Raw genomic sequence first — 23,254 nt, 5'->3', positions numbered from 1 at the left:
TTATTTCTGTACTCTTTCTGTATCTGTTAAATAAAATCTAGGCTAAACTTAGATGCTCGATGATCCTTTTGATGTAAGGGAGTCTTAAGGAAGGTGCAGAGGGTGTTCTCTATAAGTAAGGGGCTAAGCTTGGCCAGAGGAAGCTTCAGCCCTATTCCAGGACATCTGGGAGGTAACAGTGAAGCCTGAACATCCTTGCCTGAGAAGACTGTCCTCAATTACTTGTTTGAGGGTCAGGTTACCTAGTCCATGTTCGTGTGTGAGTATGGTGGCGGCCTTGGCCTAGCTGGTATTAGCTGGACCCCTGGATGGGCTGGAGAGCAGGGCCCGCCATGAGGGCAGTGGGCCATGCCTGCGTGACCACCCCTCACCAAGAACCCTGGACATCAAGGCTGGGTCGAGCCCACTGCTTGGTAATACCCCTTGTGTCTGACACAGGCTGTTTGGGGGAGAAATACGTGGTGCCCCCAGGGTCTGCAGGGAGACGTCAAGTCCCAGCTCCATACTGGGCTTCTTAGACCCTGGGCCATGAGACCTTTAACCACTGCTGAACTGAGTAACTGTCCACCTTTCTAAAACCATGTCCTTTTGAATATAATAGCTGTTTGCCTAGTTCTCGGTCCTTACAGTGAATTATTGAACTTCAGGATAGTCTGGGGACTTCCTGAACCTTAAAGACCGAAGTATGTATACTTGGTTAGCATCTAGAAACCTGTATTGGTAATACACCATGTCAGTGCCATAGGAAGAAACACTCTGGTGGCCAGAAGCAGAAAAGTCTTCAGGGGTCGAATGAATGTGGTAGTATGAGCACCACAAACCCAAATCAGGTCACTCTGAGAGGGGCACGGGAGAGAGAAGGTCTGGGAGAGACTCCTGAGAGGACACCCCCTGTGATGGGCATGGAGCACGTGAAGGGCCTCTTGGAGGAGACCTTTGAACTAAGATGGGAAAGAGAAGAAAGAGCCAAATGTGCAAAGTGCAGATGGACAGAGAGCACCAACGACTCGGGCAGGGTGTAGAGGGACCAGAGGCCACCGGGCATCCTGCCGAGTGACCACCAGGTGGAAGTCAGTGCAGCTGAGAAGGATGAGACCAGATGCAGGTGGGCTCAGATCTTGCCAGAAACCCTGCAGTTTGGGCTCCATTGGACTCACCTCGGCATTTTATCAGAGGCCAGAGCTCTGTGCACACAGCTTGGGTACCAAGGATGTTTGTTTACATGGTCGCTTCTGCCTGAATTTCAATTGGTGTGGGATCACCAACTTTTAGGATAGAAAAAGAATAGGGCTAATAAACACAAGCCATATGGTAAAAATGCTTACTTGATACAGTATTTTTTCCGTGAACTCTGTTTTCCTCTAGTAATGTTTGGTGTTAGTGAACGGTATTGCACCAATGGGTGTTTTGTGGTTGATACTGCTTTATACTTACATAAGATGGCATCATCAGGGGAGGCTGAGTGAAAGAAGCCCATATGACCTCCTGTGTACCACTCTGCAATTTTAAATTGGTTTCAGAAGTTAAAAATTCACCCAACTCATCCAAAGTTCAGTGAAATCAATACTGTGAAAATCTGGGCGCTGTCCTTTACCCTGGTCAAAGCTATTTCAAGGCCTTCTTGCTGGAAAAGCTTGTAATGGCGGAGGACCTGCTCTCCCTGTGACCTCCGGCCTGTGCTCCCTCCCTAGGGAGAGGGTTCTAGATCCCACAGCGGAGGTTCAGGCAGCAGCCCCGCCCCGCCCGGTCAGGCTCCCCCCACAGTGGCTGTAACCCCCCAGCTCCCATTCACTTACTCTGGAAGGCGATGGCCTCGTTGTTGACCAGTGCGTCGAGGCTCCCGTACTCCTTGCGCAGGAAGTCTCGCAGTGCCCGGATGCTCTGCAGGTCAGTGATGTCCAGCTGGTGGAAAAGGGGGCTCGGGCCCTTGGTCTGCAGCTGCTGTGTGGCTGCCCGACCCCGCGCCTCGTCCCGTGCCATGAGCACCAATTTCCCCGGGAACCGCCGACACAGGTCACGCACTATGGCAAAACCAAGGCACTTGTTGGCCCCGGTGACCAGCGCCACTCGGGTGGAGGATGACATGGCCTGTGGGCAGGGCCCTTTGGAGTAGAGCTGACAAGGCTGGAGACCGATGGGGTGGCGCAGCGTGGGACGTGGAGACCCGCCACATTCCAGAAGGCAAAGAACTGTGTCCTGGGATCCAGTGCAGTGATTGCTTGAGAAGGAGGAGGCCCTGCCATCTACCGGCTTAAGGAGGGATCAAATGTTCCAACACCACTCCTGGCTCCACCTCTTTCCTCATGCTGTACCCTGAGCCAAAAGAGAGGACACAGCCCTCTTTTTCTTTAAACTTCTTATTTTATATTGGACGACAGGGCTTCCCTGGTGGCTGGGACAGTCAAGAATCTGCCTGCAATGGGGGGAGACCCAGGTTTGATCCCTGGGTTGGGAGGAGCCCCTGGAGAAATAAATGGCAGCTGACTCTAGTATTCTTGCCTGGGAAATCCCATGGACAGAGGAGCCCAGTGGGCCACAGTGCATGGAAGTGCAGAGGGCTGTGCATGGAACCGCAAAGACCTAGACAGGACTGGGCGACTAGCACTTTCACAGCTGATTGACAACGTTCTGAGTTCTCACCACAGTTTCAGCTGGACAGCACAGGGCCTCAGCCACACATATACACGTATTGGTTCTCCACAGTCTCCCCTCCTTCCCAGGCTGCCACGTAACACTGAGCAGGTGTCCCTGTGTTAGGGAGTAGTATCCTGTTGGATTTTGGTTCAAGGTCATCCAGGAAGGGGGCCGAACCAGGACTCTCTGGTTCCAGATGTTTGTCCTGAAAATTTTAAATAGAAAAGTGGAACTAATACTCGACACCCACAAGTCCACCAAACTTAGCTTCCACTATTATGAGTAATGGAGCAGATTCACCATTTAAGAGTTTGCACAAAGGGACATTTATAAAGAATTATTTATTTTTATTATTTGTCATCCATTCCACTTTTCCTCCCCTGGGATCACAGAAGAAGTCAGAAAACTCTTTACAAGATTAGCAGCCCTCTCCTAGTGAGACCTTGATCTGGATATTTTGATTCCTCTTTCTTTTTTCTGCACAGCGATAATTTTGTCAGTGTCTGTTTGGTGAATCGGGGACAGCAATATAAATGGATCCATGGTGTAGCCGTGAATGAGCTCACCATTGCAGAACTTTTTTCTCAGAAATGAACTCTCCGTGAGGCCCCTCGGCATCCGAGGGCAGAAGGGCCAAGTACACGGGGGTCTCTGCTCCTTCTTCTGGGCTTTTGGGGGCTTTGGGTCCTGCCATGTCGGTTCTCACCCACCCTGGGCAGCAGGCATTCAGGAGGATCTTGTCCCCTCCTCTCTGCTCACTCAGTTTCCTGGCGTGGATTCTGGACAGGACTGTGACTCCGATTTTCGACACTCCATATGCGGTATCGGGCCAGCCCTCCTTCCTGTGCACCCCGTTCTTTGTGTCTTCCACAAACTTGTTCATGAGCCCCACCAGCTCCTCCTCCGTGATGGTCTCACTTCGAAACTTCTGCTGCAGTTCAGGGCTGCATTTCTTTAGAGAGTTGACACTGACAAAGCTGGATACATTCACCACTCTGCCTAAAATAGAGCACAAATCAGCACATAGAAAGGCGAGCACGAGAAGGATGATACCCAATTGGGGACAGGACTGACCTCTTGAAAGAGGACATTAGGGAAGGAAGGGAATGTATTTTGGGAGGGGGTTCCTCAATGAGTCTTATCTTTTTTATTATTATAAGTAACAACATGTTACTTCTAATGTTTTTTAAAATTAAGCTACATCTAATTATTTTAGAAATTACCAGAATGAACTATTTCACTCAAACTCAATAAAGAAGTCATGACCAGAGGAAGAAGTCTGTGAACCTATTACCCAGCATGACTTGTGAAAAGTATTTTCAAAACTGAACTATTTAGAATCTCTGGAAATGGTCCTGAGTGTGTGCAGCAAATGACGAAACATTTTTTTCCAGACTATCTCCAATACCTCAGGTGAGAACAGAAAGAATCTATTTCAACCATGACTGCTCCTTCCTTTCCTCCTTTCTGACCGTAGCAATGGAAACTTCACTCTGGGATGGTGCATCTGAGATGCAGGACTCCCTCCCTGCCAAGGGGCTGTGGCATCTTCCCACCATGCGGATGACATCACATTTCTCATCCTATTCCTCAGCTACCTGCTGCAGAGGTTCAGTTCCTGGTAAGTGTACCTAGGAGATTAGGACTTCCTTCTCCAACCCAGTCCTCACTCGTGGGACCAAGGCTCTAACCTTGGGCTGGGCATCTTGAGAATGCCCTGAGACTATCACTGGTCATAGCAAATATCCTTTTTTATCAGCACAAGAGACAACTCTACACATGGACATCACCAAATTTTTGGTCAATACCAAAATCAGAACGATTACATTCTTTGTAACAGTTAGCAAAAACAAGACCTGGAGCTGACTGGGGCTCAGACCATCAGCTCTTCATAGCAAAATTCAGGCTTTCACTAAAGAAAGTGGGGATAAGCATTAGGCAGGTCAGCCACGACTTAAATCCAGTTCCCCATGACTATACAGTGCAGCTAATGAATAGATTCAAGCAATTAGACCTAGTAAACAGAGTGCCTGAAGATCTATGGAGAGAAGTCTCTAATACTATACTGGAGGCCGTGAACAAAACCACCCTAAAGAAAAAGAAATGCAAGAAGGCAAAGTGGTTGTCTGAGGAGGCTTTACAAATAACCGAGGAAAGAAGAGAAGCGAAAAGCAAGGGAGAAAGGGAAAGGTTCACCCAAGTGAATGCAGAGTTCCAGAGAATAGCAAGGAGAGACAAGAAGGCCTTCTTCAGTGAACAATGCAAAGAAATAGAGGAAAACAACAGAAAGGGTAAGACTAGAGATCTCTTCAAGAAAATCAGAAATATCAAAGGAAGATTTCATCCAAAGATGGGTACAATAAAGGACAGAAGTGGTAAAGACTAACAGAAGCTGAAGAAATCAAGAAGAGTTGGAAAGAATATACAGAACTATATGAAAAAGATCTTAAGGACCCGGATAACCACGATGGTGTAGTCTCTCATTCAGAGCCAGACATTCTGGAGTGTGAAGTCAAGTGGGCCCTAGCAAGCACTGCGATCAATAAAGCTAGTGGAGGTGATGAGATTCTGGCAAAACTATTTAAAATCCCGAATATGATGCTATTAAAGTGCCGCACCCAACATGTCAGCACTCTTCGAAAACCCAGCAGTGGCCACAGGACTGGAAAAGGTCAATCCTCATCACAGTTCCCAAGTTGGGGAATACTAAAGAATGTTCAAACCACTGGACAATTATGCTCATCTCCCATTAGCTCAAAATCCTCCAAGTGACACTTTAGCATTATGTGAATTGAGAATTTTCAGATGTTCAAGTTGGGTTTAGAAAAGGAAGACAAATCAGAGATCAAATTGCCAACATTCGCTGAATCATAGAGAAAGCAAGGGAATTCCAGAAGAATATCCACCTCTGCTTCACTGGCTACACTAAAGCCTGGGACTGTGTGGGTCGTAACAAACTGCGGAAAGCTCTTAAAGAGACAGGAATACCAGACCTTCTTACCTGTCTCCTGAGAACCCTGTATGCGGGTCAAGAAGCAACAGTTAGAACCCTGTCTGGAACATCTGATTGGTTGAGAAAGGAGTATGACAAGGCTATTGTCACCGTGTTTAACTTTTATGCAGAGCACATCATGTGAAATGCCGGGCTGGACGAGTTAACAAGCTGGAAATCAAGATTGTGGGGAGAAATATTAACCTCAGATATGCAGATGGTCTCTAATGGTAGCAAGCGAAGTGGAACTAAAGAGCCTCTTGATGAGGGTGAAGGAGGAGAGTGAAAGAGCTGGCGTAACGCTCGGTATTTAAAAAATGAAGCTCGTGGCATCTGGTCCCATTAGCTCACGGCAAATAGGAGGGCAAAAGGAGGAAGCAGTGGCAGAGCTCCTCTTCCTGGGCTCTAAGACCACTGCGGATGGTGAAGCCAGCCATGAAATCAGATGAGAGCTGCTTGGGAAGAAGCTATGACAAACGCAGACAGGCTGTTAAAAAGCAAAGACATCACTTCGGAGAATCAGGGGACACTTAGGAGCTGACTCCTGCGGTCCTAGTGAACCAAGTCTTTGAAGGGGTAGCACCTTCCAGAAGGCGTGGACAGGGAAACAGGTTAGAAGCTGAGTGTAAACTGTAAACACGTGTGCTCAATGTCTAGGCACTCTCTGAATCCTTCTTAAAGTATCTGCTTGTCTTACTTTGTGTGTTTAATGGGGGGTGGTTCCTCTCCTGGCCCCTTACGTCAGGGTAAACATTACAGTAGTTTAAGCTAGAGGAATGAGTTTGTTTTGTCCAGAACACCGAGCACACGGAAGGGCAGTGCTCAGATTAGAGATCTCTATTAGCCACACTCAGGGCTTGAACTTCATTCACACTTGTAGGATTTTGGGGAGGGGCAGTGAGCCTACCGAGAAAGAAAAGGATTCAAGAAGGGCAAGGGGTCCCTTAGGAGGGTTTACAAGTGTTTAGAGACAACAGCTGAGGGCCTGTTTGTAGAGCTAGGATGGGGCAGATGGCTGGGGAGAAACTCAGCTGGACGAATTTAGGACCTGGTCATGACAATAAGCAGGCAGGCTTACCTCCCACGTATGGGCAGGGTGCCCTCCAGGTTCCTGGTGCTAGGATGACGGGATTAGTTACCAAGATGTTTTGGGGAAAGGACGAGTCTTTGGAGGGAAGGGGTGAACTGGTGGTGGTGCGGGCTCCACTAGCCTGTGTAAGAGGGGGACAGGGGAAAGAAGGTCTGGGAAGGACTCCTGAGGGAACTCCCCCTGTGATGGGCACAGAGCAGCTCAAGGGCCTCTTGGAGGAGGAAACCTCTGAGCTAAGATGGGAAAGAGAAGAAAGAGCAAGATGTGCAAAAAGCAGGTGGACAGACAGCACCAAGGACCTGGGCAGTGTGTGGAGGGACCTCAGGGTGCAGGACACCCGGCTGGGTGGAGACACGGTGGAGGCCAGGGAAGCTGAGCAGGAGCGGCAGGGGACCTGTAGATGAGGCCAGAGCCAGGTGGGCCCAGATCTTGCCAGAAGCACTGCAGTCTGGGCTCCAATCAGACTCACCTTGGGGCTTTATTAGAGGCAGGAGCTCTGTGCACACATCTCTGGTGCCGAAGAAGTTTGTTTTCAGAGTCACCTCTGCTTGAATGTGAAATGGTGTGGTGTCAGCAGCTTTCAAGAGAAAGCAAAGTGGAGTCAAGAAACAGTTCTCGCGGGGGTAACATTCCATAAGAAGGCATCGCTCATGAATTTTGTGTACAACTAGTGAAGGTAAAAATCGGTTGAATTTTGTGCACAATACAATCAGTATTGTACCCGTGTGAATTTCCCAGTTTGATAATGAAGCATAGTTATGTAAGAACGCACCACTGGCACGGCGCTGTTCTAAGGGTGCAGACATGGGGCCTCTGTGTATCAGAAAGGGGCTGTGCATCAACCTGGAAAAGGTGCCCAGGATTCTGAGCCAGAGAAACTAAGTTCTCTCCGGCTAGAGAGCAGCCAATTCCTCGCAATTCCTCTAGCCGCACCCCCTTCCCCCTTCCCTTCTCCTTCTCTAGGGAGTCATTCTGGACCCCACAGGCGGGAGAAGCCCCTCTACAGCGATTCCCCGACAGATTTGGTCCATTCTGGACCGAGATGCTCAGAGCGGGTGACCGCCTCTCCTGGAGCACCCAGCCGCTTCTTACTCTTGAAGGCGATGCCCGCGTTGTTGACCAGCACATCGAGGCCCCCGTACTCCTTGCGCAGGAAGTCACGCAGGGCGCGGATGCTCTGCCGGTCGTCGATGTCCAGCTGGTGGAAAAGGGGGCTCAGGCCCTCGGCCTGAAGCTGCTGCACGGCCGCCCGACCCCGCGCCTCGTCCCGCGCCGTGAGCACCACGTCTCCCTGGAACTGCCGGCACAGGGCACGCACGATGGCGAAGCCGATGCCCTTGTTGGCCCCGGTGACCAGCGCTACGCGGGTGGAGGACGACATGGCCGGTGTGCAGGGCGTCGGGGTGCCTTCAGAAGGGAACCGCGGCTCTTGGCCTCTGAGCTAGATGCAGTGCGCGGAGCGATCACCCGCAGGAATCACCCCGGGGCGCCAGGGCTGAGGCACAGGCGCAGATGCAGGCTCCGCCCCTCGGGGCTGGGCTCCCTCTGACCCCCGGCGGTTCAGGGCACTTAGAGCGGGGCTACCTGCCGAGTTTTCGGAACAGTCCTGCTGAAAAGTGCTGCTGGCGATTTGCAGCCTGGAAGCAGAGCATCATTCTGATTGGTCGTGTTCTCTACGTTTAAACAGCCCCATCCTCATGGTTGGAAGCATCACCAACTCAATGGGCATGAGTTTGAATAAACTCCGGGAGTTGGCAATGGACAGGGAGGCCCGACGTGCTGCAGTCCATGGGGTCGCAAAGAGTCGGACATATTGACTGACTGGACTGAACTGAACTGAACTGAACTGAAAGTCAAGCAGAAGCCCTGGGATGTCTGTGGGATATTTTTTATAAGACGTGGTGATGGATTGAACCAATCGTTAATCACTGAGTGTTTCTCTAGCCAGGTGCCAGCATCTCGTGAGTCTTAGTCTTCAGGTCACATGTGCTACCTACTGTCCTGTGATGGGGGTTATCACTGGCCTTGCTGGTAATAGTCAACTCTCACATGTAAAGCAGCCGTAGGAAGATACTGATAGGGATGACCAAGTGTGATGGGAGATGGAGGTCAAGTCTCTGCAGGGTGTAATACTAACGGAAAATAAGTAGTTGATGAAGAACTCGGCACAGCTAACCATGAGCCAGTTTCCATGATGTAAATGAGTGAAACACGGAGGTCATTAGGCTGAGCTGGCTCTAATTCCTTGGTGGCCTCTGTAAGCAAAACAAAACGGAAGCCTGAAAATGCCTCAAGGTGACAAAATGGGAACCTAAGGACTGATAGTCACAAAGAGCCACCTGGGCCAGAAGCTGAAGACAGTGCACAGTTTCCTTACTTTGCTTCAGCCTTCTCTCCACGATAGTCTGTTCCTGAGTGCCTGTCAGCCGGGCCACGCTCAGTAATTCTGGTTTGGTGATTTCCCATTCAAAGAGTTCTTTGTCTCAAACTGAAATAATTTTTTTTTTTTGGCCTCTTTTTCTCTCTTAACAATACTAAATAGACTGCACAAACAGTTTTATGCTAAATAAAAATCTGAGCGCTGAAGAATTGATGCTTTTGAACTGTGGTGTTGGAGAAGACTCTAGAGAGTCCCTTGTACGGCAAGGAGATCCATCCAGTCCATCCTAAAGGAGATCAGTCCTGAGTGTTCACTGGAAGGACTGATGCCGAAGCTGAAACTCCAATACTTTGGCCACCTGATGCGAAGAGCTGATTCATTTGGAAAGACCCCTGATACTGGGAAAGATTGAGGGCAGGAGGTGAAGGGGACGACAGAGGGTGAGATGGTTGGCTGGCATCTCCGACTCAATGAACATGGGTTTGGGTAAACTCTGGGAGGTGGTGATGGACAGGGAGGCCTGGCGAGCTGTGGTCCATGGGGTCTCAAAGAGTCAGACACGACTGAGCGACTGAACTGAACTGAAGGTACAAGTAGCAGTTGATCAAGGCGAGAATCAAGTTAGTATGAACTTGATTCATTCAAGTTCATCAAGGTGGATGAACCTAGAGCCTACTGTAGAGACTGAAGTAAGTCAGAAAGGGAAAGATGAATATTGTGTATTAAGGCAGGTGTATGGAAAGTAGAAAGATGGGACTGATGAGCCTATTTGCAGGGTAGCAGTGGAGATGCAGACGTAGAGAACTCACTTGTGCACACAGTGGGGGAAGGAGAGGATGGGAGGCACTGAGAGAGGATCCCGGAAACACACACATTGCCACGTGCAAGATACGGAGCCAGGGGGAATCTGCTGTGTGACTCAGGGAGATCAACCCAGTGCTCTGCAACAACCTAGAGGGGTGGATGGGATGGGAGGTGGGAGAGGTTCAGGAGGGAGGGGACGTAGGTATCCCTGTGGCTGACTCATGTTGATGTATGGCAGAAACCAGCACAATACTGCAAAGCAACCATCTTCCAATAAAAATTGAAAACAAATTAGTATCAGTAGAAACACATGAAAATGGAAGTAGTGGCTTTAGAAGCTGGAATATCTGTTGCTCTCAACTACTCCAACCCCACTCTGGCTGCCCCCGATGAGAGATGTTATTTCTGTACTCTTTCTGTATCTGTTAAATAAAATCTAGGCTAAACTTAGATGCTCGATGATCCTTTTGATGTAAGGGAGTCTTAAGGAAGGTGCAGAGGGTGTTCTCTATAAGTAAGGGGCTAAGCTTGGCCAGAGGAAGCTTCAGCCCTATTCCAGGACATCTGGGAGGTAACAGTGAAGCCTGAACATCCTTGCCTGAGAAGACTGTCCTCAATTACTTGTTTGAGGGTCAGGTTACCTAGTCCATGTTCGTGTGTGAGTATGGTGGCGGCCTTGGCCTAGCTGGTATTAGCTGGACCCCTGGATGGGCTGGAGAGCAGGGCCCGCCATGAGGGCAGTGGGCCATGCCTGCGTGACCACCCCTCACCAAGAACCCTGGACATCAAGGCTGGGTCGAGCCCACTGCTTGGTAATACCCCTTGTGTCTGACACAGGCTGTTTGGGGGAGAAATACGTGGTGCCCCCAGGGTCTGCAGGGAGACGTCAAGTCCCAGCTCCATACTGGGCTTCTTAGACCCTGGGCCATGAGACCTTTAACCACTGCTGAACTGAGTAACTGTCCACCTTTCTAAAACCATGTCCTTTTGAATATAATAGCTGTTTGCCTAGTTCTCGGTCCTTACAGTGAATTATTGAACTTCAGGATAGTCTGGGGACTTCCTGAACCTTAAAGACCGAAGTATGTATACTTGGTTTAGCATCTAGAAACCTGTATTGGTAATACACCATGTCAGTGCCATAGGAAGAAACACTCTGGTGGCCAGAAGCAGAAAAGTCTTCAGGGGTCGAATGAATGTGGTAGTATGAGCACCACAAACCCAAATCAGGTCACTCTGAGAGGGGCACGGGAGAGAGAAGGTCTGGGAAAGACTCCTGAGAGGACACCCCCTGTGATGGGCATGGAGCACGTGAAGGGCCTCTTGGAGGAGACCTTTGAACTAAGATGGGAAAGAGAAGAAAGAGCCAAATGTGCAAAGTGCAGATGGACAGAGAGCACCAACGACTCGGGCAGGGTGTAGAGGGACCAGAGGCCACCGGGCATCCTGCCGAGTGACCACCAGGTGGAAGTCAGTGCAGCTGAGAAGGATGAGACCAGATGCAGGTGGGCTCAGATCTTGCCAGAAACCCTGCAGTTTGGGCTCCATTGGACTCACCTCGGCATTTTATCAGAGGCCAGAGCTCTGTGCACACAGCTTGGGTACCAAGGATGTTTGTTTACATGGTCGCTTCTGCCTGAATTTCAATTGGTGTGGGATCACCAACTTTTAGGATAGAAAAAGAATAGGGCTAATAAACACAAGCCATATGGTAAAAATGCTTACTTGATACAGTATTTTTTCCGTGAACTCTGTTTTCCTCTAGTAATGTTTGGTGTTAGTGAACGGTATTGCACCAATGGGTGTTTTGTGGTTGATACTGCTTTATACTTACATAAGATGGCATCATCAGGGGAGGCTGAGTGAAAGAAGCCCATATGACCTCCTGTGTACCACTCTGCAATTTTAAATTGGTTTCAGAAGTTAAAAATTCACCCAACTCATCCAAAGTTCAGTGAAATCAATACTGTGAAAATCTGGGCGCTGTCCTTTACCCTGGTCAAAGCTATTTCAAGGCCTTCTTGCTGGAAAAGCTTGTAATGGCGGAGGACCTGCTCTCCCTGTGACCTCCGGCCTGTGCTCCCTCCCTAGGGAGAGGGTTCTAGATCCCACCGCGGAGGTTCAGGCAGCAGCCCCGCCCCGCCCGGTCAGGCTCCCCCCACAGTGGCTGTAACCCCCCAGCTCCCATTCACTTACTCTGGAAGGCGATGGCCTCGTTGTTGACCAGTGCGTCGAGGCTCCCGTACTCCTTGCGCAGGAAGTCTCGCAGTGCCCGGATGCTCTGCAGGTCAGTGATGTCCAGCTGGTGGAAAAGGGGGCTCGGGCCCTTGGTCTGCAGCTGCTGTGCGGCTGCCCGACCCCGCGCCTCGTCCCGTGCCATGAGCACCAATTTCCCCGGGAACCGCCGACACAGGTCACGACTATGGCAAAACCAAGGCACTTGTTGGCCCCGGTGACCAGCGCCACTCGGGTGGAGGATGACATGGCCTGTGGGCAGGGCCCTTTGGAGTAGAGCTGACAAGGCTGGAGACCGATGGGGTGGCGCAGCGTGGGACGTGGAGACCCGCCACATTCCAGAAGGCAAAGAACTGTGTCCTGCGATCCAGTGCAGTGATTGCTTGAGAAGGAGGAGGCCCTGCCATCTACCGGCTTAAGGAGGGATCAAATGTTCCAACACCACTCCTGGCTCCACCTCTTTCCTCATGCTGTACCCTGAGCCAAAAGAGAGGACACAGCCCTCTTTTTCTTTAAACTTCTTATTTTATATTGGACGACAGGGCTTCCCTGGTGGCTGGGACAGTCAAGAATCTGCCTGCAATGGGGGGAGACCCAGGTTTGATCCCTGGGTTGGGAGGAGCCCCTGGAGAAATAAATGGCAGCTGACTCTAGTATTCTTGCCTGGGAAATCCCATGGACAGAGGAGCCCAGTGGGCCACAGTGCATGGAAGTGCAGAGAGCTGTGCATGGAACCGCAAAGACCTAGACAGGACTGGGCGACTAGCACTTTCACAGCTGATTGACAACGTTCTGAGTTCTCACCACAGTTTCAGCTGGACAGCACAGGGCCTCAGCCACACATATACACGTATTGGTTCTCCACAGTCTCCCCTCCTTCCCAGGCTGCCACGTAACACTGAGCAGGTGTCCCTGTGTTAGGGAGTAGTATCCTGTTGGATTTTGGTTCAAGGTCATCCAGGAAGGGGGCCGAACCAGGACTCTCTGGTTCCAGATGTTTGTCCTGAAAAATTTTAAATAGAAAAGTGGAACTAATACTCGACACCCTCATGTCCACCAAACTAGCTTCAACTATTATGAGTAATGGAGCAGATTCACCATTTAAGAGTTTGCACAAAGGGACATTTATAAAGAATTATTTATTTTTATTATTTGTCATCCATTCCACTTTTCCTCCCCTGGGATCACAGAAGAAGTCAGAAAACTCTTTACAAGATTAGCAGCCCTCTCCTAGTGAGACCTTGATCTGGATATTTTGATTCCTCTTTCTTTTTTCTGCACAGCGATAATTTTGTCAGTGTCTGTTTGGTGAATCGGGGACAGCAATATAAATGGATCCATGGTGTAGCCGTGAATGAGCTCACCATTGCAGAACTTTTTTCTCAGAAATGAACTCTCCGTGAGGCCCCTCGGCATCCGAGGGCAGAAGGGCCAAGTACACGGGGGTCTCTGCTCCTTCTTCTGGGCTTTTGGGGGCTTTGGGTCCTGCCATGTCGGTTCTCACCCACCCTGGGCAGCAGGCATTCAGGAGGATCTTGTCCCCTCCTCTCTGCTCACTCAGTTTCCTGGCGTGGATTCTGGACAGGACTGTGACTCCGATTTTCGACACTCCATATGCGGTATCGGGCCAGCCCTCCTTCCTGTGCACCCCGTTCTTTGTGTCTTCCACAAACTTGTTCATGAGCCCCACCAGCTCCTCCTCCGTGATGGTCTCACTTCGAAACTTCTGCTGCAGTTCAGGGCTGCATTTCTTTAGAGAGTTGACACTGACAAAGCTGGATACATTCACCACTCTGCCTAAAATAGAGCACAAATCAGTACATAGAAAGGCGAGCACGAGAAGGATGATACCCAATTGGGGACAGGACTGACCTCTTGAAAGAGGACATTAGGGAAGGAAGGGAATGTATTTTGGGAGGGGGTTCCTCAATGAGTCTTATCTTTTTTATTATTATAAGTAACAACATGTTACTTCTAATGTTTTTAAAAATTAAGCTACATCTAATTATTTTAGAAATTACCAGAATGAACTATTTCACTCAAACTCAATAAAGAAGTCATGACCAGAGGAAGAAGTCTGTGAACCTATTACCCAGCATGACTTGTGAAAAGTATTTTCAAAACTGAACTATTTAAATCTCTGGAAATGGTCCTGAGTGTGTGCAGCAAATGACGAAACGATTTTTTTCCAGACTATCTCCAATACCTCAGGTGAGAACAGAAAGAATCTATTTCGACCATGACTGCTCCTTCCTTTCCTCCTTTCTGACCGTAGCAATGGAAACTTCACTCTGGGATGGTGCATCTGAGACGCAGGACTCCCTCCCTGCCAAGGGGCTGTGGCATCTTCCCACCATGCGGATGACATCACATTTCTCATCCTGTTCCTCAGCTACCTGCTGCAGAGGTTCAGTTCCTGGTAAGTGTACCTAGGAGATTAGGACTTCCTTCTCCAACCCAGTCCTCACTCGTGGGACCAAGGCTCTAACCTTGGGCTGGGCATCTTGAGAATGCCCTGAGACTATCACTGGTCATAGCAAATATCCTTTTTTATCAGCACAAGAGACAACTCTACACATGGACATCACCAAATTTTTGGTCAATACCAAAATCAGAACGATTACATTCTTTGTAACAGTTAGCAAAAACAAGACCTGGAGCTGACTGGGGCTCAGACCATCAGCTCTTCATAGCAAAATTCAGGCTTTCACTAAAGAAAGTGGGGATAAGCATTAGGCAGGTCAGCCACGACTTAAATCCAGTTCCCCATGACTATACAGTGCAGCTAATGAATAGATTCAAGCAATTAGACCTAGTAAACAGAGTGCCTGAAGATCTATGGAGAGAAGTCTCTAATACTATACTGGAGGCAGTGAACAAAACCATCCTAAAGAAAAAGAAATGCAAGAAGGCAAAGTGGTTGTCTGAGGAGGCTTTACAAATAACCGAGGAAAGAAGAGCAGCGAAAAGCAAGGGAGAAAGGGAAAGGTTCACCCAAGTGAATGCAGAGTTCCAGAGAATAGCAAGGAGAGACAAGAAGGCCTTCTTCAGTGAACAATGCAAAGAAATAGAGGAAAACAACAGAAAGGGTAAGACTAGAGATCTCTTCAAGAAAATCAGAAATATCAGGGGAAGATTCCATCCAAAGATGGGTACAATAAAGGACAGAAGTGGTAAAGACTAACAGAAGCTGAAGAAATCAAGAAGAGTTGGAAAGAATATACAGAACTATATGAAAAAGATCTTAAGGACCCGGATAACCACGATGGTGTAGTCTCTCATTCAGAGCCAGACATTCTGGAGTGTGAAGTCAAGTGGGCCCTAGCAAGCACTGTGATCAATAAAGCTAGTGGAGGTGATGAGATTCTGGCAAAACTGTTTAAAATCCCGAATATGATGCTATTAAAGTGCCGCACCCAACATGTCAGCACTCTTCGAAAACCCAGCAGTGGCCACAGGACTGGAAAAGGTCAATCCTCATCACAGTTCCCAAGTTGGGGAATACTAAAGAATGTTCAAACCACTGGACAATTATGCTCATCTCCCATTAGCTCAAAATCCTCCAAGTGACACTTTAGCATTATGTGAATTGAGAATTTTCAGATGTTCAAGTTGGGTTTAGAAAAGGAAGACAAATCAGAGATCAAATTGCCAACATTCGCTGAATCATAGAGAAAGCAAGGGAATTCCAGAAGAATATCCACCTCTGCTTCACTGGCTACACTAAAGCCTGGGACTGTGTGGGTCATAACAAACTGCGGAAAGCTCTTAAAGAGACAGGAATACCAGACCTTCTTACCTGTCTCCTGAGAACCCTGTATGCGGGTCAAGAAGCAACAGTTAGAACCCTGTCTGGAACATCTGATTGGTTGAGAAAGGAGTATGACAAGGCTATTGTCACCGTGTTTAACTTTTATGCAGAGCACATCATGTGAAATGCCGGGCTGGACGAGTTAACAAGCTGGAAATCAAGATTGTGGGAGAAATATTAACCTCAGATATGCAGATGGTCTCTAATGGTAGCAAGCGAAGTGGAACTAAAGAGCCTCTTGATGAGGGTGAAGGAGGAGAGTGAAAGAGCTGGCGTAACGCTCGGTATTTAAAAAATGAAGCTCGTGGCATCTGGTCCCATTAGCTCACGGCAAATAGGAGGGCAAAAGGAGGAAGCAGTGGCAGAGCTCCTCTTCCTGGGCTCTAAGACCACTGCGGATGGTGAAGCCAGCCATGAAATCAGATGAGAGCTGCTTGGGAAGAAGCTATGACAAACGCAGACAGGCTGTTAAAAAGCAAAGACATCACTTCGGAGAATCAGGGGACACTTAGGAGCTGACTCCTGCGGTCCTAGTGAACCAAGTCTTTGAAGGGGTAGCACCTTCCAGAAGGCGTGGACAGGGAAACAGGTTAGAAGCTGAGTGTAAACTGTAAACACGTGTGCTCAATGTCTAGGCACTCTCTGAATCCTTCTTAAAGTATCTGCTTGTCTTACTTTGTGTGTTTAATGGGGGGTGGTTCCTCTCCTGGCCCCTTACGTCAGGGTAAACATTACAGTAGTTTAAGCTAGAGGAATGAGTTTGTTTTGTCCAGAACACCGAGCACACGGAAGGGCAGTGCTCAGATTAGAGATCTCTATTAGCCACACTCAGGGCTTGAACTTCATTCACACTTGTAGGATTTTGGGGAGGGGCAGTGAGCCTACCGAGAAAGAAAAGGATTCAAGAAGGGCAAGGGGTCCCTTAGGAGGGTTTACAAGTGTTTAGAGACAACAGCTGAGGGCCTGTTTGTAGAGCTAGGATGGGGCAGATGGCTGGGGAGAAACTCAGCTGGACGAATTTAGGACCTGGTCATGACAATAAGCAGGCAGGCTTACCTCCCACGTATGGGCAGGGTGCCCTCCAGGTTCCTGGTGCTAGGATGACGGGATTAGTTACCAAGATGTTTTGGGGAAAGGACGAGTCTTTGGAGGGAAGGGGTGAACTGGTGGTGGTGCGGGCTCCACTAGCCTGTGTAAGAGGGGGACAGGGGAAAGAAGGTCTGGGAAGGACTCCTGAGGGAACTCCCCCTGTGATGGGCACAGAGCAGCTCAAGGGCCTCTTGGAGGAGGAAACCTCTGAGCTAAGATGGGAAAGAGAAGAAAGAGCAAGATGTGCAAAAAGCAGGTGGACAGACAGCACCAAGGACCTGGGCAGTGTGTGGAGGGACCTCAGGGTGCAGGACACCCGGCTGGGTGGAGACACGGTGGAGGCCAGGGAAGCTGAGCAGGAGCGGCAGGGGACCTGTAGATGAGGCCAGAGCCAGGTGGGCCCAGATCTTGCCAGAAGCACTGCAGTCTGGGCTCCAATCAGACTCACCTTGGGGCTTTATTAGAGGCAGGAGCTCTGTGCACACATCTCTGGTGCCGAAGAAGTTTGTTTTCAGAGTCACCTCTGCTTGAATGTGAAATGGTGTGGTGTCAGCAGCTTTCAAGAGAAAAGCAAAGTGGAGTCAAGAAACAGTTCTCGCGGGGTAACATTCCATAAGAAGGCATCGCTCATGAATTTTGTGTACAACTAGTGAAGGTAAAAATCGGTTGAATTTTGTGCACAATACAATCAGTATTGTACCCGTGTGAATTTCCCAGTTTGATAATGAAGCATAGTTATGTAAGAACGCACCACTGGCACGGCGCTGTTCTAAGGGTGCAGACATGCGGCCTCTGTGTATCCGAAAGGGGCTGTGCATCAACCTGGAAAAGGTGCCCAGGATTCTGAGCCAGAGAAACTAAGTTCTCTCCGGCTAGAGAGCAGCCAATTCCTCGCAATTCCTCTAGCCGCACCCCCTTCCCCCTTCCCTTCTCCTTCTCTAGGGAGTCATTCTGGACCCCACAGGCGGGAGAAGCCCCTCTACAGCGATTCCCCGACAGATTTGGTCCATTCTGGACCGAGATGCTCAGAGCGGGTGACCGCCTCTCCTGGAGCACCCAGCCGCTTCTTACTCTTGAAGGCGATGCCCGCGTTGTTGACCAGCACATCGAGGCCCCCGTACTCCTTGCGCAGGAAGTCACGCAGGGCGCGGATGCTCTGCCGGTCGTCGATGTCCAGCTGGTGGAAAAGGGGGCTCAGGCCCTCGGCCTGAAGCTGCTGCACGGCCGCCCGACCCCGCGCCTCGTCCCGCGCCGTGAGCACCACGTCTCCCTGGAACTGCCGGCACAGGGCACGCACGATGGCGAAGCCGATGCCCTTGTTGGCCCCGGTGACCAGCGCTACGCGGGTGGAGGACGACATGGCCGGTGTGCAGGGCGTCGGGGTGCCTTCAGAAGGGAACCGCGGCTCTTGGCCTCTGAGCTAGATGCAGTGCGCGGAGCGATGACCCGCAGGAATCACCCCGGGGCGCCAGGGCTGAGGCACAGGCGCAGATGCAGGCTCCGCCCCTCGGGGCTGGGCTCCCTCTGACCCCCGGCGGTTCAGGGCACTTAGAGCGGGGCTACCTGCCGAGTTTTCAGAACAGTCCTGCTGAAAAGTGCTGCTGGCGATTTGCAGCCTGGAAGCAGAGCATCATTCTGATTGGTCGTGTTCTCTACGTTTAAACAGCCCCATCCTCATGGTTGGAAGCATCACCAACTCAATGGGCATGAGTTTGAATAAACTCCGGGAGTTGGCAATGGACAGGGAGGCCCGACGTGCTGCAGTCCATGGGGTCGCAAAGAGTCGGACATATTGACTGACTGAACTGAACTGAACTGAACTGAAAGTCAAGCAGAAGCCCTGGGATGTCTGTGGGATATTTTTTATAAGACGTGGTGATGGATTGAACCAATCGTTAATCACTGAGTGTTTCTCTAGCCAGGTGCCAGCATCTCGTGAGTCTTAGTCTTCAGGTCACATGTGCTACCTACTGTCCTGTGATGGGGGTTATCACTGGCCTTGCTGGTAATAGTCAACTCTCACATGTAAAGCAGCCGTAGGAAGATACTGATAGGGATGACCAAGTGTGATGGGAGATGGAGGTCAAGTCTCTGCAGGGTGTAATACTAACGGAAAAGAACTAGTTGATGAAGAACTCGGCACAGCTAACCATGAGCCAGTTTCCATGATGTAAATGAGTGAAACACGGAGGTCATTAGGCTGAGCTGGCTCTAATTCCTTGGTGGCCTCTGTAAGCAAAACAAAACGGAAGCCTGAAAATGCCTCAAGGTGACAAAATGGGAACCTAAGGACTGATAGTCACAAAGAGCCACCTGGGCCAGAAGCTGAAGACAGTGCACAGTTTCCTTACTTTGCTTCAGCCTTCTCTCCACGATAGTCTGTTCCTGAGTGCCTGTCAGCCGGGCCACGCTCAGTAATTCTGGTTTGGTGATTTCCCATTCAAAGAGTTCTTTGTCTCAAACTGAAATAATTTTTTTTTTTTTTGGCCTCTTTTTCTCTCTTAACAATACTAAATAGACTGCACAAACAGTTTTATGCTAAATAAAAATCTGAGCGCTGAAGAATTGATGCTTTTGAACTGTGGTGTTGGAGAAGACTCTAGAGAGTCCCTTGTACGGCAAGGAGATCCATCCAGTCCATCCTAAAGGAGATCAGTCCTGAGTGTTCACTGGAAGGACTGATGCCGAAGCTGAAACTCCAATACTTTGGCCACCTGATGCGAAGAGCTGATTCATTTGGAAAGACCCCGATACTGGGAAAGATTGAGGGCAGGAGGTGAAGGGGACGACAGAGGGTGAGATGGTTGGCTGGCATCTCCGACTCAATGAACATGGGTTTGGGTAAACTCTGGGAGGTGGTGATGGACAGGGAGGCCTGGCGAGCTGTGGTCCATGGGGTCTCAAAGAGTCAGACACGACTGAGCGACTGAACTGAACTGAAGGTACAAGTAGCAGTTGATCAAGGCGAGAATCAAGTTAGTATGAACTTGATTCATTCAAGTTCATCAAGGTGGATGAACCTAGAGCCTACTGTAGAGACTGAAGTAAGTCAGAAAGGGAAAGATGAATATTGTGTATTAAGGCAGGTGTATGGAAAGTAGAAAGATGGGACTGATGAGCCTATTTGCAGGGTAGCAGTGGAGATGCAGACGTAGAGAACTCACTTGTGCACACAGTGGGGGAAGGAGAGGATGGGAGGCACTGAGAGAGGATCCCGGAAACACACACATTGCCACGTGCAAGATACGGAGCCAGGGGGAATCTGCTGTGTGACTCAGGGAGATCAACCCAGTGCTCTGCAACAACCTAGAGGGGTGGATGGGATGGAGGTGGGAGAGGTTCAGGAGGGAGGGGACGTAGGTATCCCTGTGGCTGACTCATGTTGATGTATGGCAGAAACCAGCACAATACTGCAAAGCAACCATCTTCCAATAAAAATTGAAAACAAATTAGTATCAGTAGAAACACATGAAAATGGAAGTAGTGGCTTTAGAAGCTGGAATATCTGTTGCTCTCAACTACTCCAACCCCACTCTGGCTGCCCCCGATGAGAGATGTTATTTCTGTACTCTTTCTGTATCTGTTAAATAAAATCTAGGCTAAACTTAGATGCTCGATGATCCTTTTGATGTAAGGGAGTCTTAAGGAAGGTGCAGAGGGTGTTCTCTATAAGTAAGGGGCTAAGCTTGGCCAGAGGAAGCTTCAGCCCTATTCCAGGACATCTGGGAGGTAACAGTGAAGCCTGAACATCCTTGCCTGAGAAGACTGTCCTCAATTACTTGTTTGAGGGTCAGGTTACCTAGTCCATGTTCGTGTGTGAGTATGGTGGCGGCCTTGGCCTAGCTGGTATTAGCTGGACCCCTGGATGGGCTGGAGAGCAGGGCCCGCCATGAGGGCAGTGGGCCATGCCTGCGTGACCACCCCTCACCAAGAACCCTGGACATCAAGGCTGGGTCGAGCCCACTGCTTGGTAATACCCCTTGTGTCTGACACAGGCTGTTTGGGGGAGAAATACGTGGTGCCCCCAGGGTCTGCAGGGAGACGTCAAGTCCCAGCTCCATACTGGGCTTCTTAGACCCTGGGCCATGAGACCTTTAACCACTGCTGAACTGAGTAACTGTCCACCTTTCTAAAACCATGTCCTTTTGAATATAATAGCTGTTTGCCTAGTTCTCGGTCCTTACAGTGAATTATTGAACTTCAGGATAGTCTGGGGACTTCCTGAACCTTAAAGACCGAAGTATGTATACTTGGTTTAGCATCTAGAAACCTGTATTGGTAATACACCATGTCAGTGCCATAGGAAGAAACACTCTGGTGGCCAGAAGCAGAAAAGTCTTCAGGGGTCGAATGAATGTGGTAGTATGAGCACCACAAACCCAAATCAGGTCACTCTGAGAGGGGCACGGGAGAGAGAAGGTCTGGGAGAGACTCCTGAGAGGACACCCCCTGTGATGGGCATGGAGCACGTGAAGGGCCTCTTGGAGGAGACCTTTGAACTAAGATGGGAAAGAGAAGAAAGAGCCAAATGTGCAAAGTGCAGATGGACAGAGAGCACCAACGACTCGGGCAGGGTGTAGAGGGACCAGAGGCCACCGGGCATCCTGCCGAGTGACCACCAGGTGGAAGTCAGTGCAGCTGAGAAGGATGAGACCAGATGCAGGTGGGCTCAGATCTTGCCAGAAACCCTGCAGTTTGGGCTCCATTGGACTCACCTCGGCATTTTATCAGAGGCCAGAGCTCTGTGCACACAGCTTGGGTACCAAGGATGTTTGTTTACATGGTCGCTTCTGCCTGAATTTCAATTGGTGTGGGATCACCAACTTTTAGGATAGAAAAAGAATAGGGCTAATAAACACAAGCCATATGGTAAAAATGCTTACTTGATACAGTATTTTTTCCGTGAACTCTGTTTTCCTCTAGCAATGTTTGGTGTTAGTGAACGGTATTGCACCAATGGGTGTTTTGTGGTTGATACTGCTTTATACTTACATAAGATGGCATCATCAGGGGAGGCTGAGTGAAAGAAGCCCATATGACCTCCTGTGTACCACTCTGCAATTTTAAATTGGTTTCAGAAGTTAAAAATTCACCCAACTCATCCAAAGTTCAGTGAAATCAATACTGTGAAAATCTGGGCGCTGTCCTTTACCCTGGTCAAAGCTATTTCAAGGCCTTCTTGCTGGAAAAGCTTGTAATGGCGGAGGACCTGCTCTCCCTGTGACCTCCGGCCTGTGCTCCCTCCCTAGGGAGAGGGTTCTAGATCCCACAGCGGAGGTTCAGGCAGCAGCCCCGCCCCGCCCGGTCAGGCTCCCCCCACAGTGGCTGTAACCCCCCAGCTCCCATTCACTTACTCTGGAAGGCGATGGCCTCGTTGTTGACCAGTGCGTCGAGGCTCCCGTACTCCTTGCGCAGGAAGTCTCGCAGTGCCCGGATGCTCTGCAGGTCAGTGATGTCCAGCTGGTGGAAAAGGGGGCTCGGGCCCTTGGTCTGCAGCTGCTGTGTGGCTGCCCGACCCCGCGCCTCGTCCCGTGCCATGAGCACCAATTTCCCCGGGAACCGCCGACACAGGTCACGCACTATGGCAAAACCAAGGCACTTGTTGGCCCCGGTGACCAGCGCCACTCGGGTGGAGGATGACATGGCCTGTGGGCAGGGCCCTTTGGAGTAGAGCTGACAAGGCTGGAGACCGATGGGGTGGCGCAGCGTGGGACGTGGAGACCCGCCACATTCCAGAAGGCAAAGAACTGTGTCCTGGGATCCAGTGCAGTGATTGCTTGAGAAGGAGGAGGCCCTGCCATCTACCGCTTAAGGAGGGATCAAATGTTCCAACACCACTCCTGGCTCCACCTCTTTCCTCATGCTGTACCCTGAGCCAAAAGAGAGGACACAGCCCTCTTTTTCTTTAAACTTCTTATTTTATATTGGACGACAGGGCTTCCCTGGTGGCTGGGACAGTCAAGAATCTGCCTGCAATGGGGGGAGACCCAGGTTTGATCCCTGGGTTGGGAGGAGCCCCTGGAGAAATAAATGGCAGCTGACTCTAGTATTCTTGCCTGGGAAATCCCATGGACAGAGGAGCCCAGTGGGCCACAGTGCATGGAAGTGCAGAGGGCTGTGCATGGAACCGCAAAGACCTAGACAGGACTGGGCGACTAGCACTTTCACAGCTGATTGACAACGTTCTGAGTTCTCACCACAGTTTCAGCTGGACAGCAC

At 49.9% G+C, this 23,254-nt stretch overlaps 5 protein-coding genes across 8 annotated transcripts; all 5 read right to left on the bottom strand.

Moving 5' to 3' along the window:
* Window positions 1-703: 703 nt before the first annotated feature.
* On the bottom strand, window positions 704-2,858 carry LOC112577647 (carbonyl reductase [NADPH] 1). Of its 3 annotated transcripts, none has more exons than XM_045166695.1 (3): window positions 2,641-2,858; window positions 1,797-2,021; window positions 704-1,497 (listed from the first exon to the last, which is right to left on the bottom strand). In XM_045166695.1, the coding sequence occupies exons 2-3, from the start codon at window positions 1,978-1,980 to the stop codon at window positions 1,322-1,324; spliced, it is 360 nt and encodes a 119-aa protein (XP_045022630.1). In that variant the 5' UTR covers window positions 1,981-2,021; window positions 2,641-2,858; the 3' UTR covers window positions 704-1,321. The 3 variants fall into 3 exon arrangements, with proteins under 3 accessions (XP_045022630.1, XP_025149348.3, XP_045022627.1); XM_025293563.3 differs by lacking the exon at window positions 2,641-2,858 and having other exon boundaries at window positions 704-1,265; window positions 1,435-1,497; window positions 1,797-2,628; XM_045166692.1 differs by lacking the exon at window positions 2,641-2,858 and having other exon boundaries at window positions 1,797-2,628.
* Window positions 2,859-2,956: 98 nt separating this feature from the next.
* On the bottom strand, window positions 2,957-8,208 carry LOC123464567 (carbonyl reductase [NADPH] 1). Its single transcript, XM_045166688.1, has 3 exons — window positions 7,809-8,208; window positions 7,186-7,293; window positions 2,957-3,633 (listed from the first exon to the last, which is right to left on the bottom strand). The coding sequence occupies exons 1-3, from the start codon at window positions 8,095-8,097 to the stop codon at window positions 3,197-3,199; spliced, it is 834 nt and encodes a 277-aa protein (XP_045022623.1). The 5' UTR covers window positions 8,098-8,208; the 3' UTR covers window positions 2,957-3,196.
* A 1,353-nt stretch (window positions 8,209-9,561) lies between these two features.
* LOC102414811 (carbonyl reductase [NADPH] 1) lies at window positions 9,562-13,104 on the bottom strand. Its single transcript, XM_025293615.3, has 3 exons — window positions 12,097-13,104; window positions 11,735-11,797; window positions 9,562-11,565 (listed from the first exon to the last, which is right to left on the bottom strand). The coding sequence occupies exons 1-3, from the start codon at window positions 12,470-12,472 to the stop codon at window positions 11,519-11,521; spliced, it is 486 nt and encodes a 161-aa protein (XP_025149400.2). The 5' UTR covers window positions 12,473-13,104; the 3' UTR covers window positions 9,562-11,518.
* A 151-nt stretch (window positions 13,105-13,255) lies between these two features.
* On the bottom strand, window positions 13,256-18,527 carry LOC123466176 (carbonyl reductase [NADPH] 1). Its single transcript, XM_045166674.1, has 3 exons — window positions 18,107-18,527; window positions 17,484-17,591; window positions 13,256-13,932 (listed from the first exon to the last, which is right to left on the bottom strand). Exons 1-3 carry the CDS (start codon window positions 18,393-18,395, stop codon window positions 13,496-13,498), a joined length of 834 nt encoding a protein of 277 aa, XP_045022609.1. The 5' UTR covers window positions 18,396-18,527; the 3' UTR covers window positions 13,256-13,495.
* Window positions 18,528-20,366: 1,839 nt separating this feature from the next.
* On the bottom strand, window positions 20,367-22,835 carry LOC123464543 (carbonyl reductase [NADPH] 1-like). 2 transcript variants are annotated; one of them, XM_045166672.1, is made up of 3 exons: window positions 22,390-22,835; window positions 22,028-22,090; window positions 20,367-21,858 (listed from the first exon to the last, which is right to left on the bottom strand). In XM_045166672.1, exons 1-3 carry the CDS (start codon window positions 22,676-22,678, stop codon window positions 21,812-21,814), a joined length of 399 nt encoding a protein of 132 aa, XP_045022607.1. In that variant the 5' UTR covers window positions 22,679-22,835; the 3' UTR covers window positions 20,367-21,811. The 2 variants fall into 2 exon arrangements, with proteins under 2 accessions (XP_045022607.1, XP_045022606.1); XM_045166671.1 differs by having other exon boundaries at window positions 20,367-22,090.
* Window positions 22,836-23,254: the final 419 nt, after the last annotated feature.

This window comes from Bubalus bubalis, chromosome 1 (genome assembly GCF_019923935.1).
Source record: "Bubalus bubalis isolate 160015118507 breed Murrah chromosome 1, NDDB_SH_1, whole genome shotgun sequence".
In the NCBI taxonomy this organism is placed as follows: Eukaryota; Metazoa; Chordata; class Mammalia; order Artiodactyla; family Bovidae; genus Bubalus; species Bubalus bubalis.
Note: the sequence above shows the minus strand (reverse complement) of the source record. Positions and strands in the feature narration are given on the sequence as shown.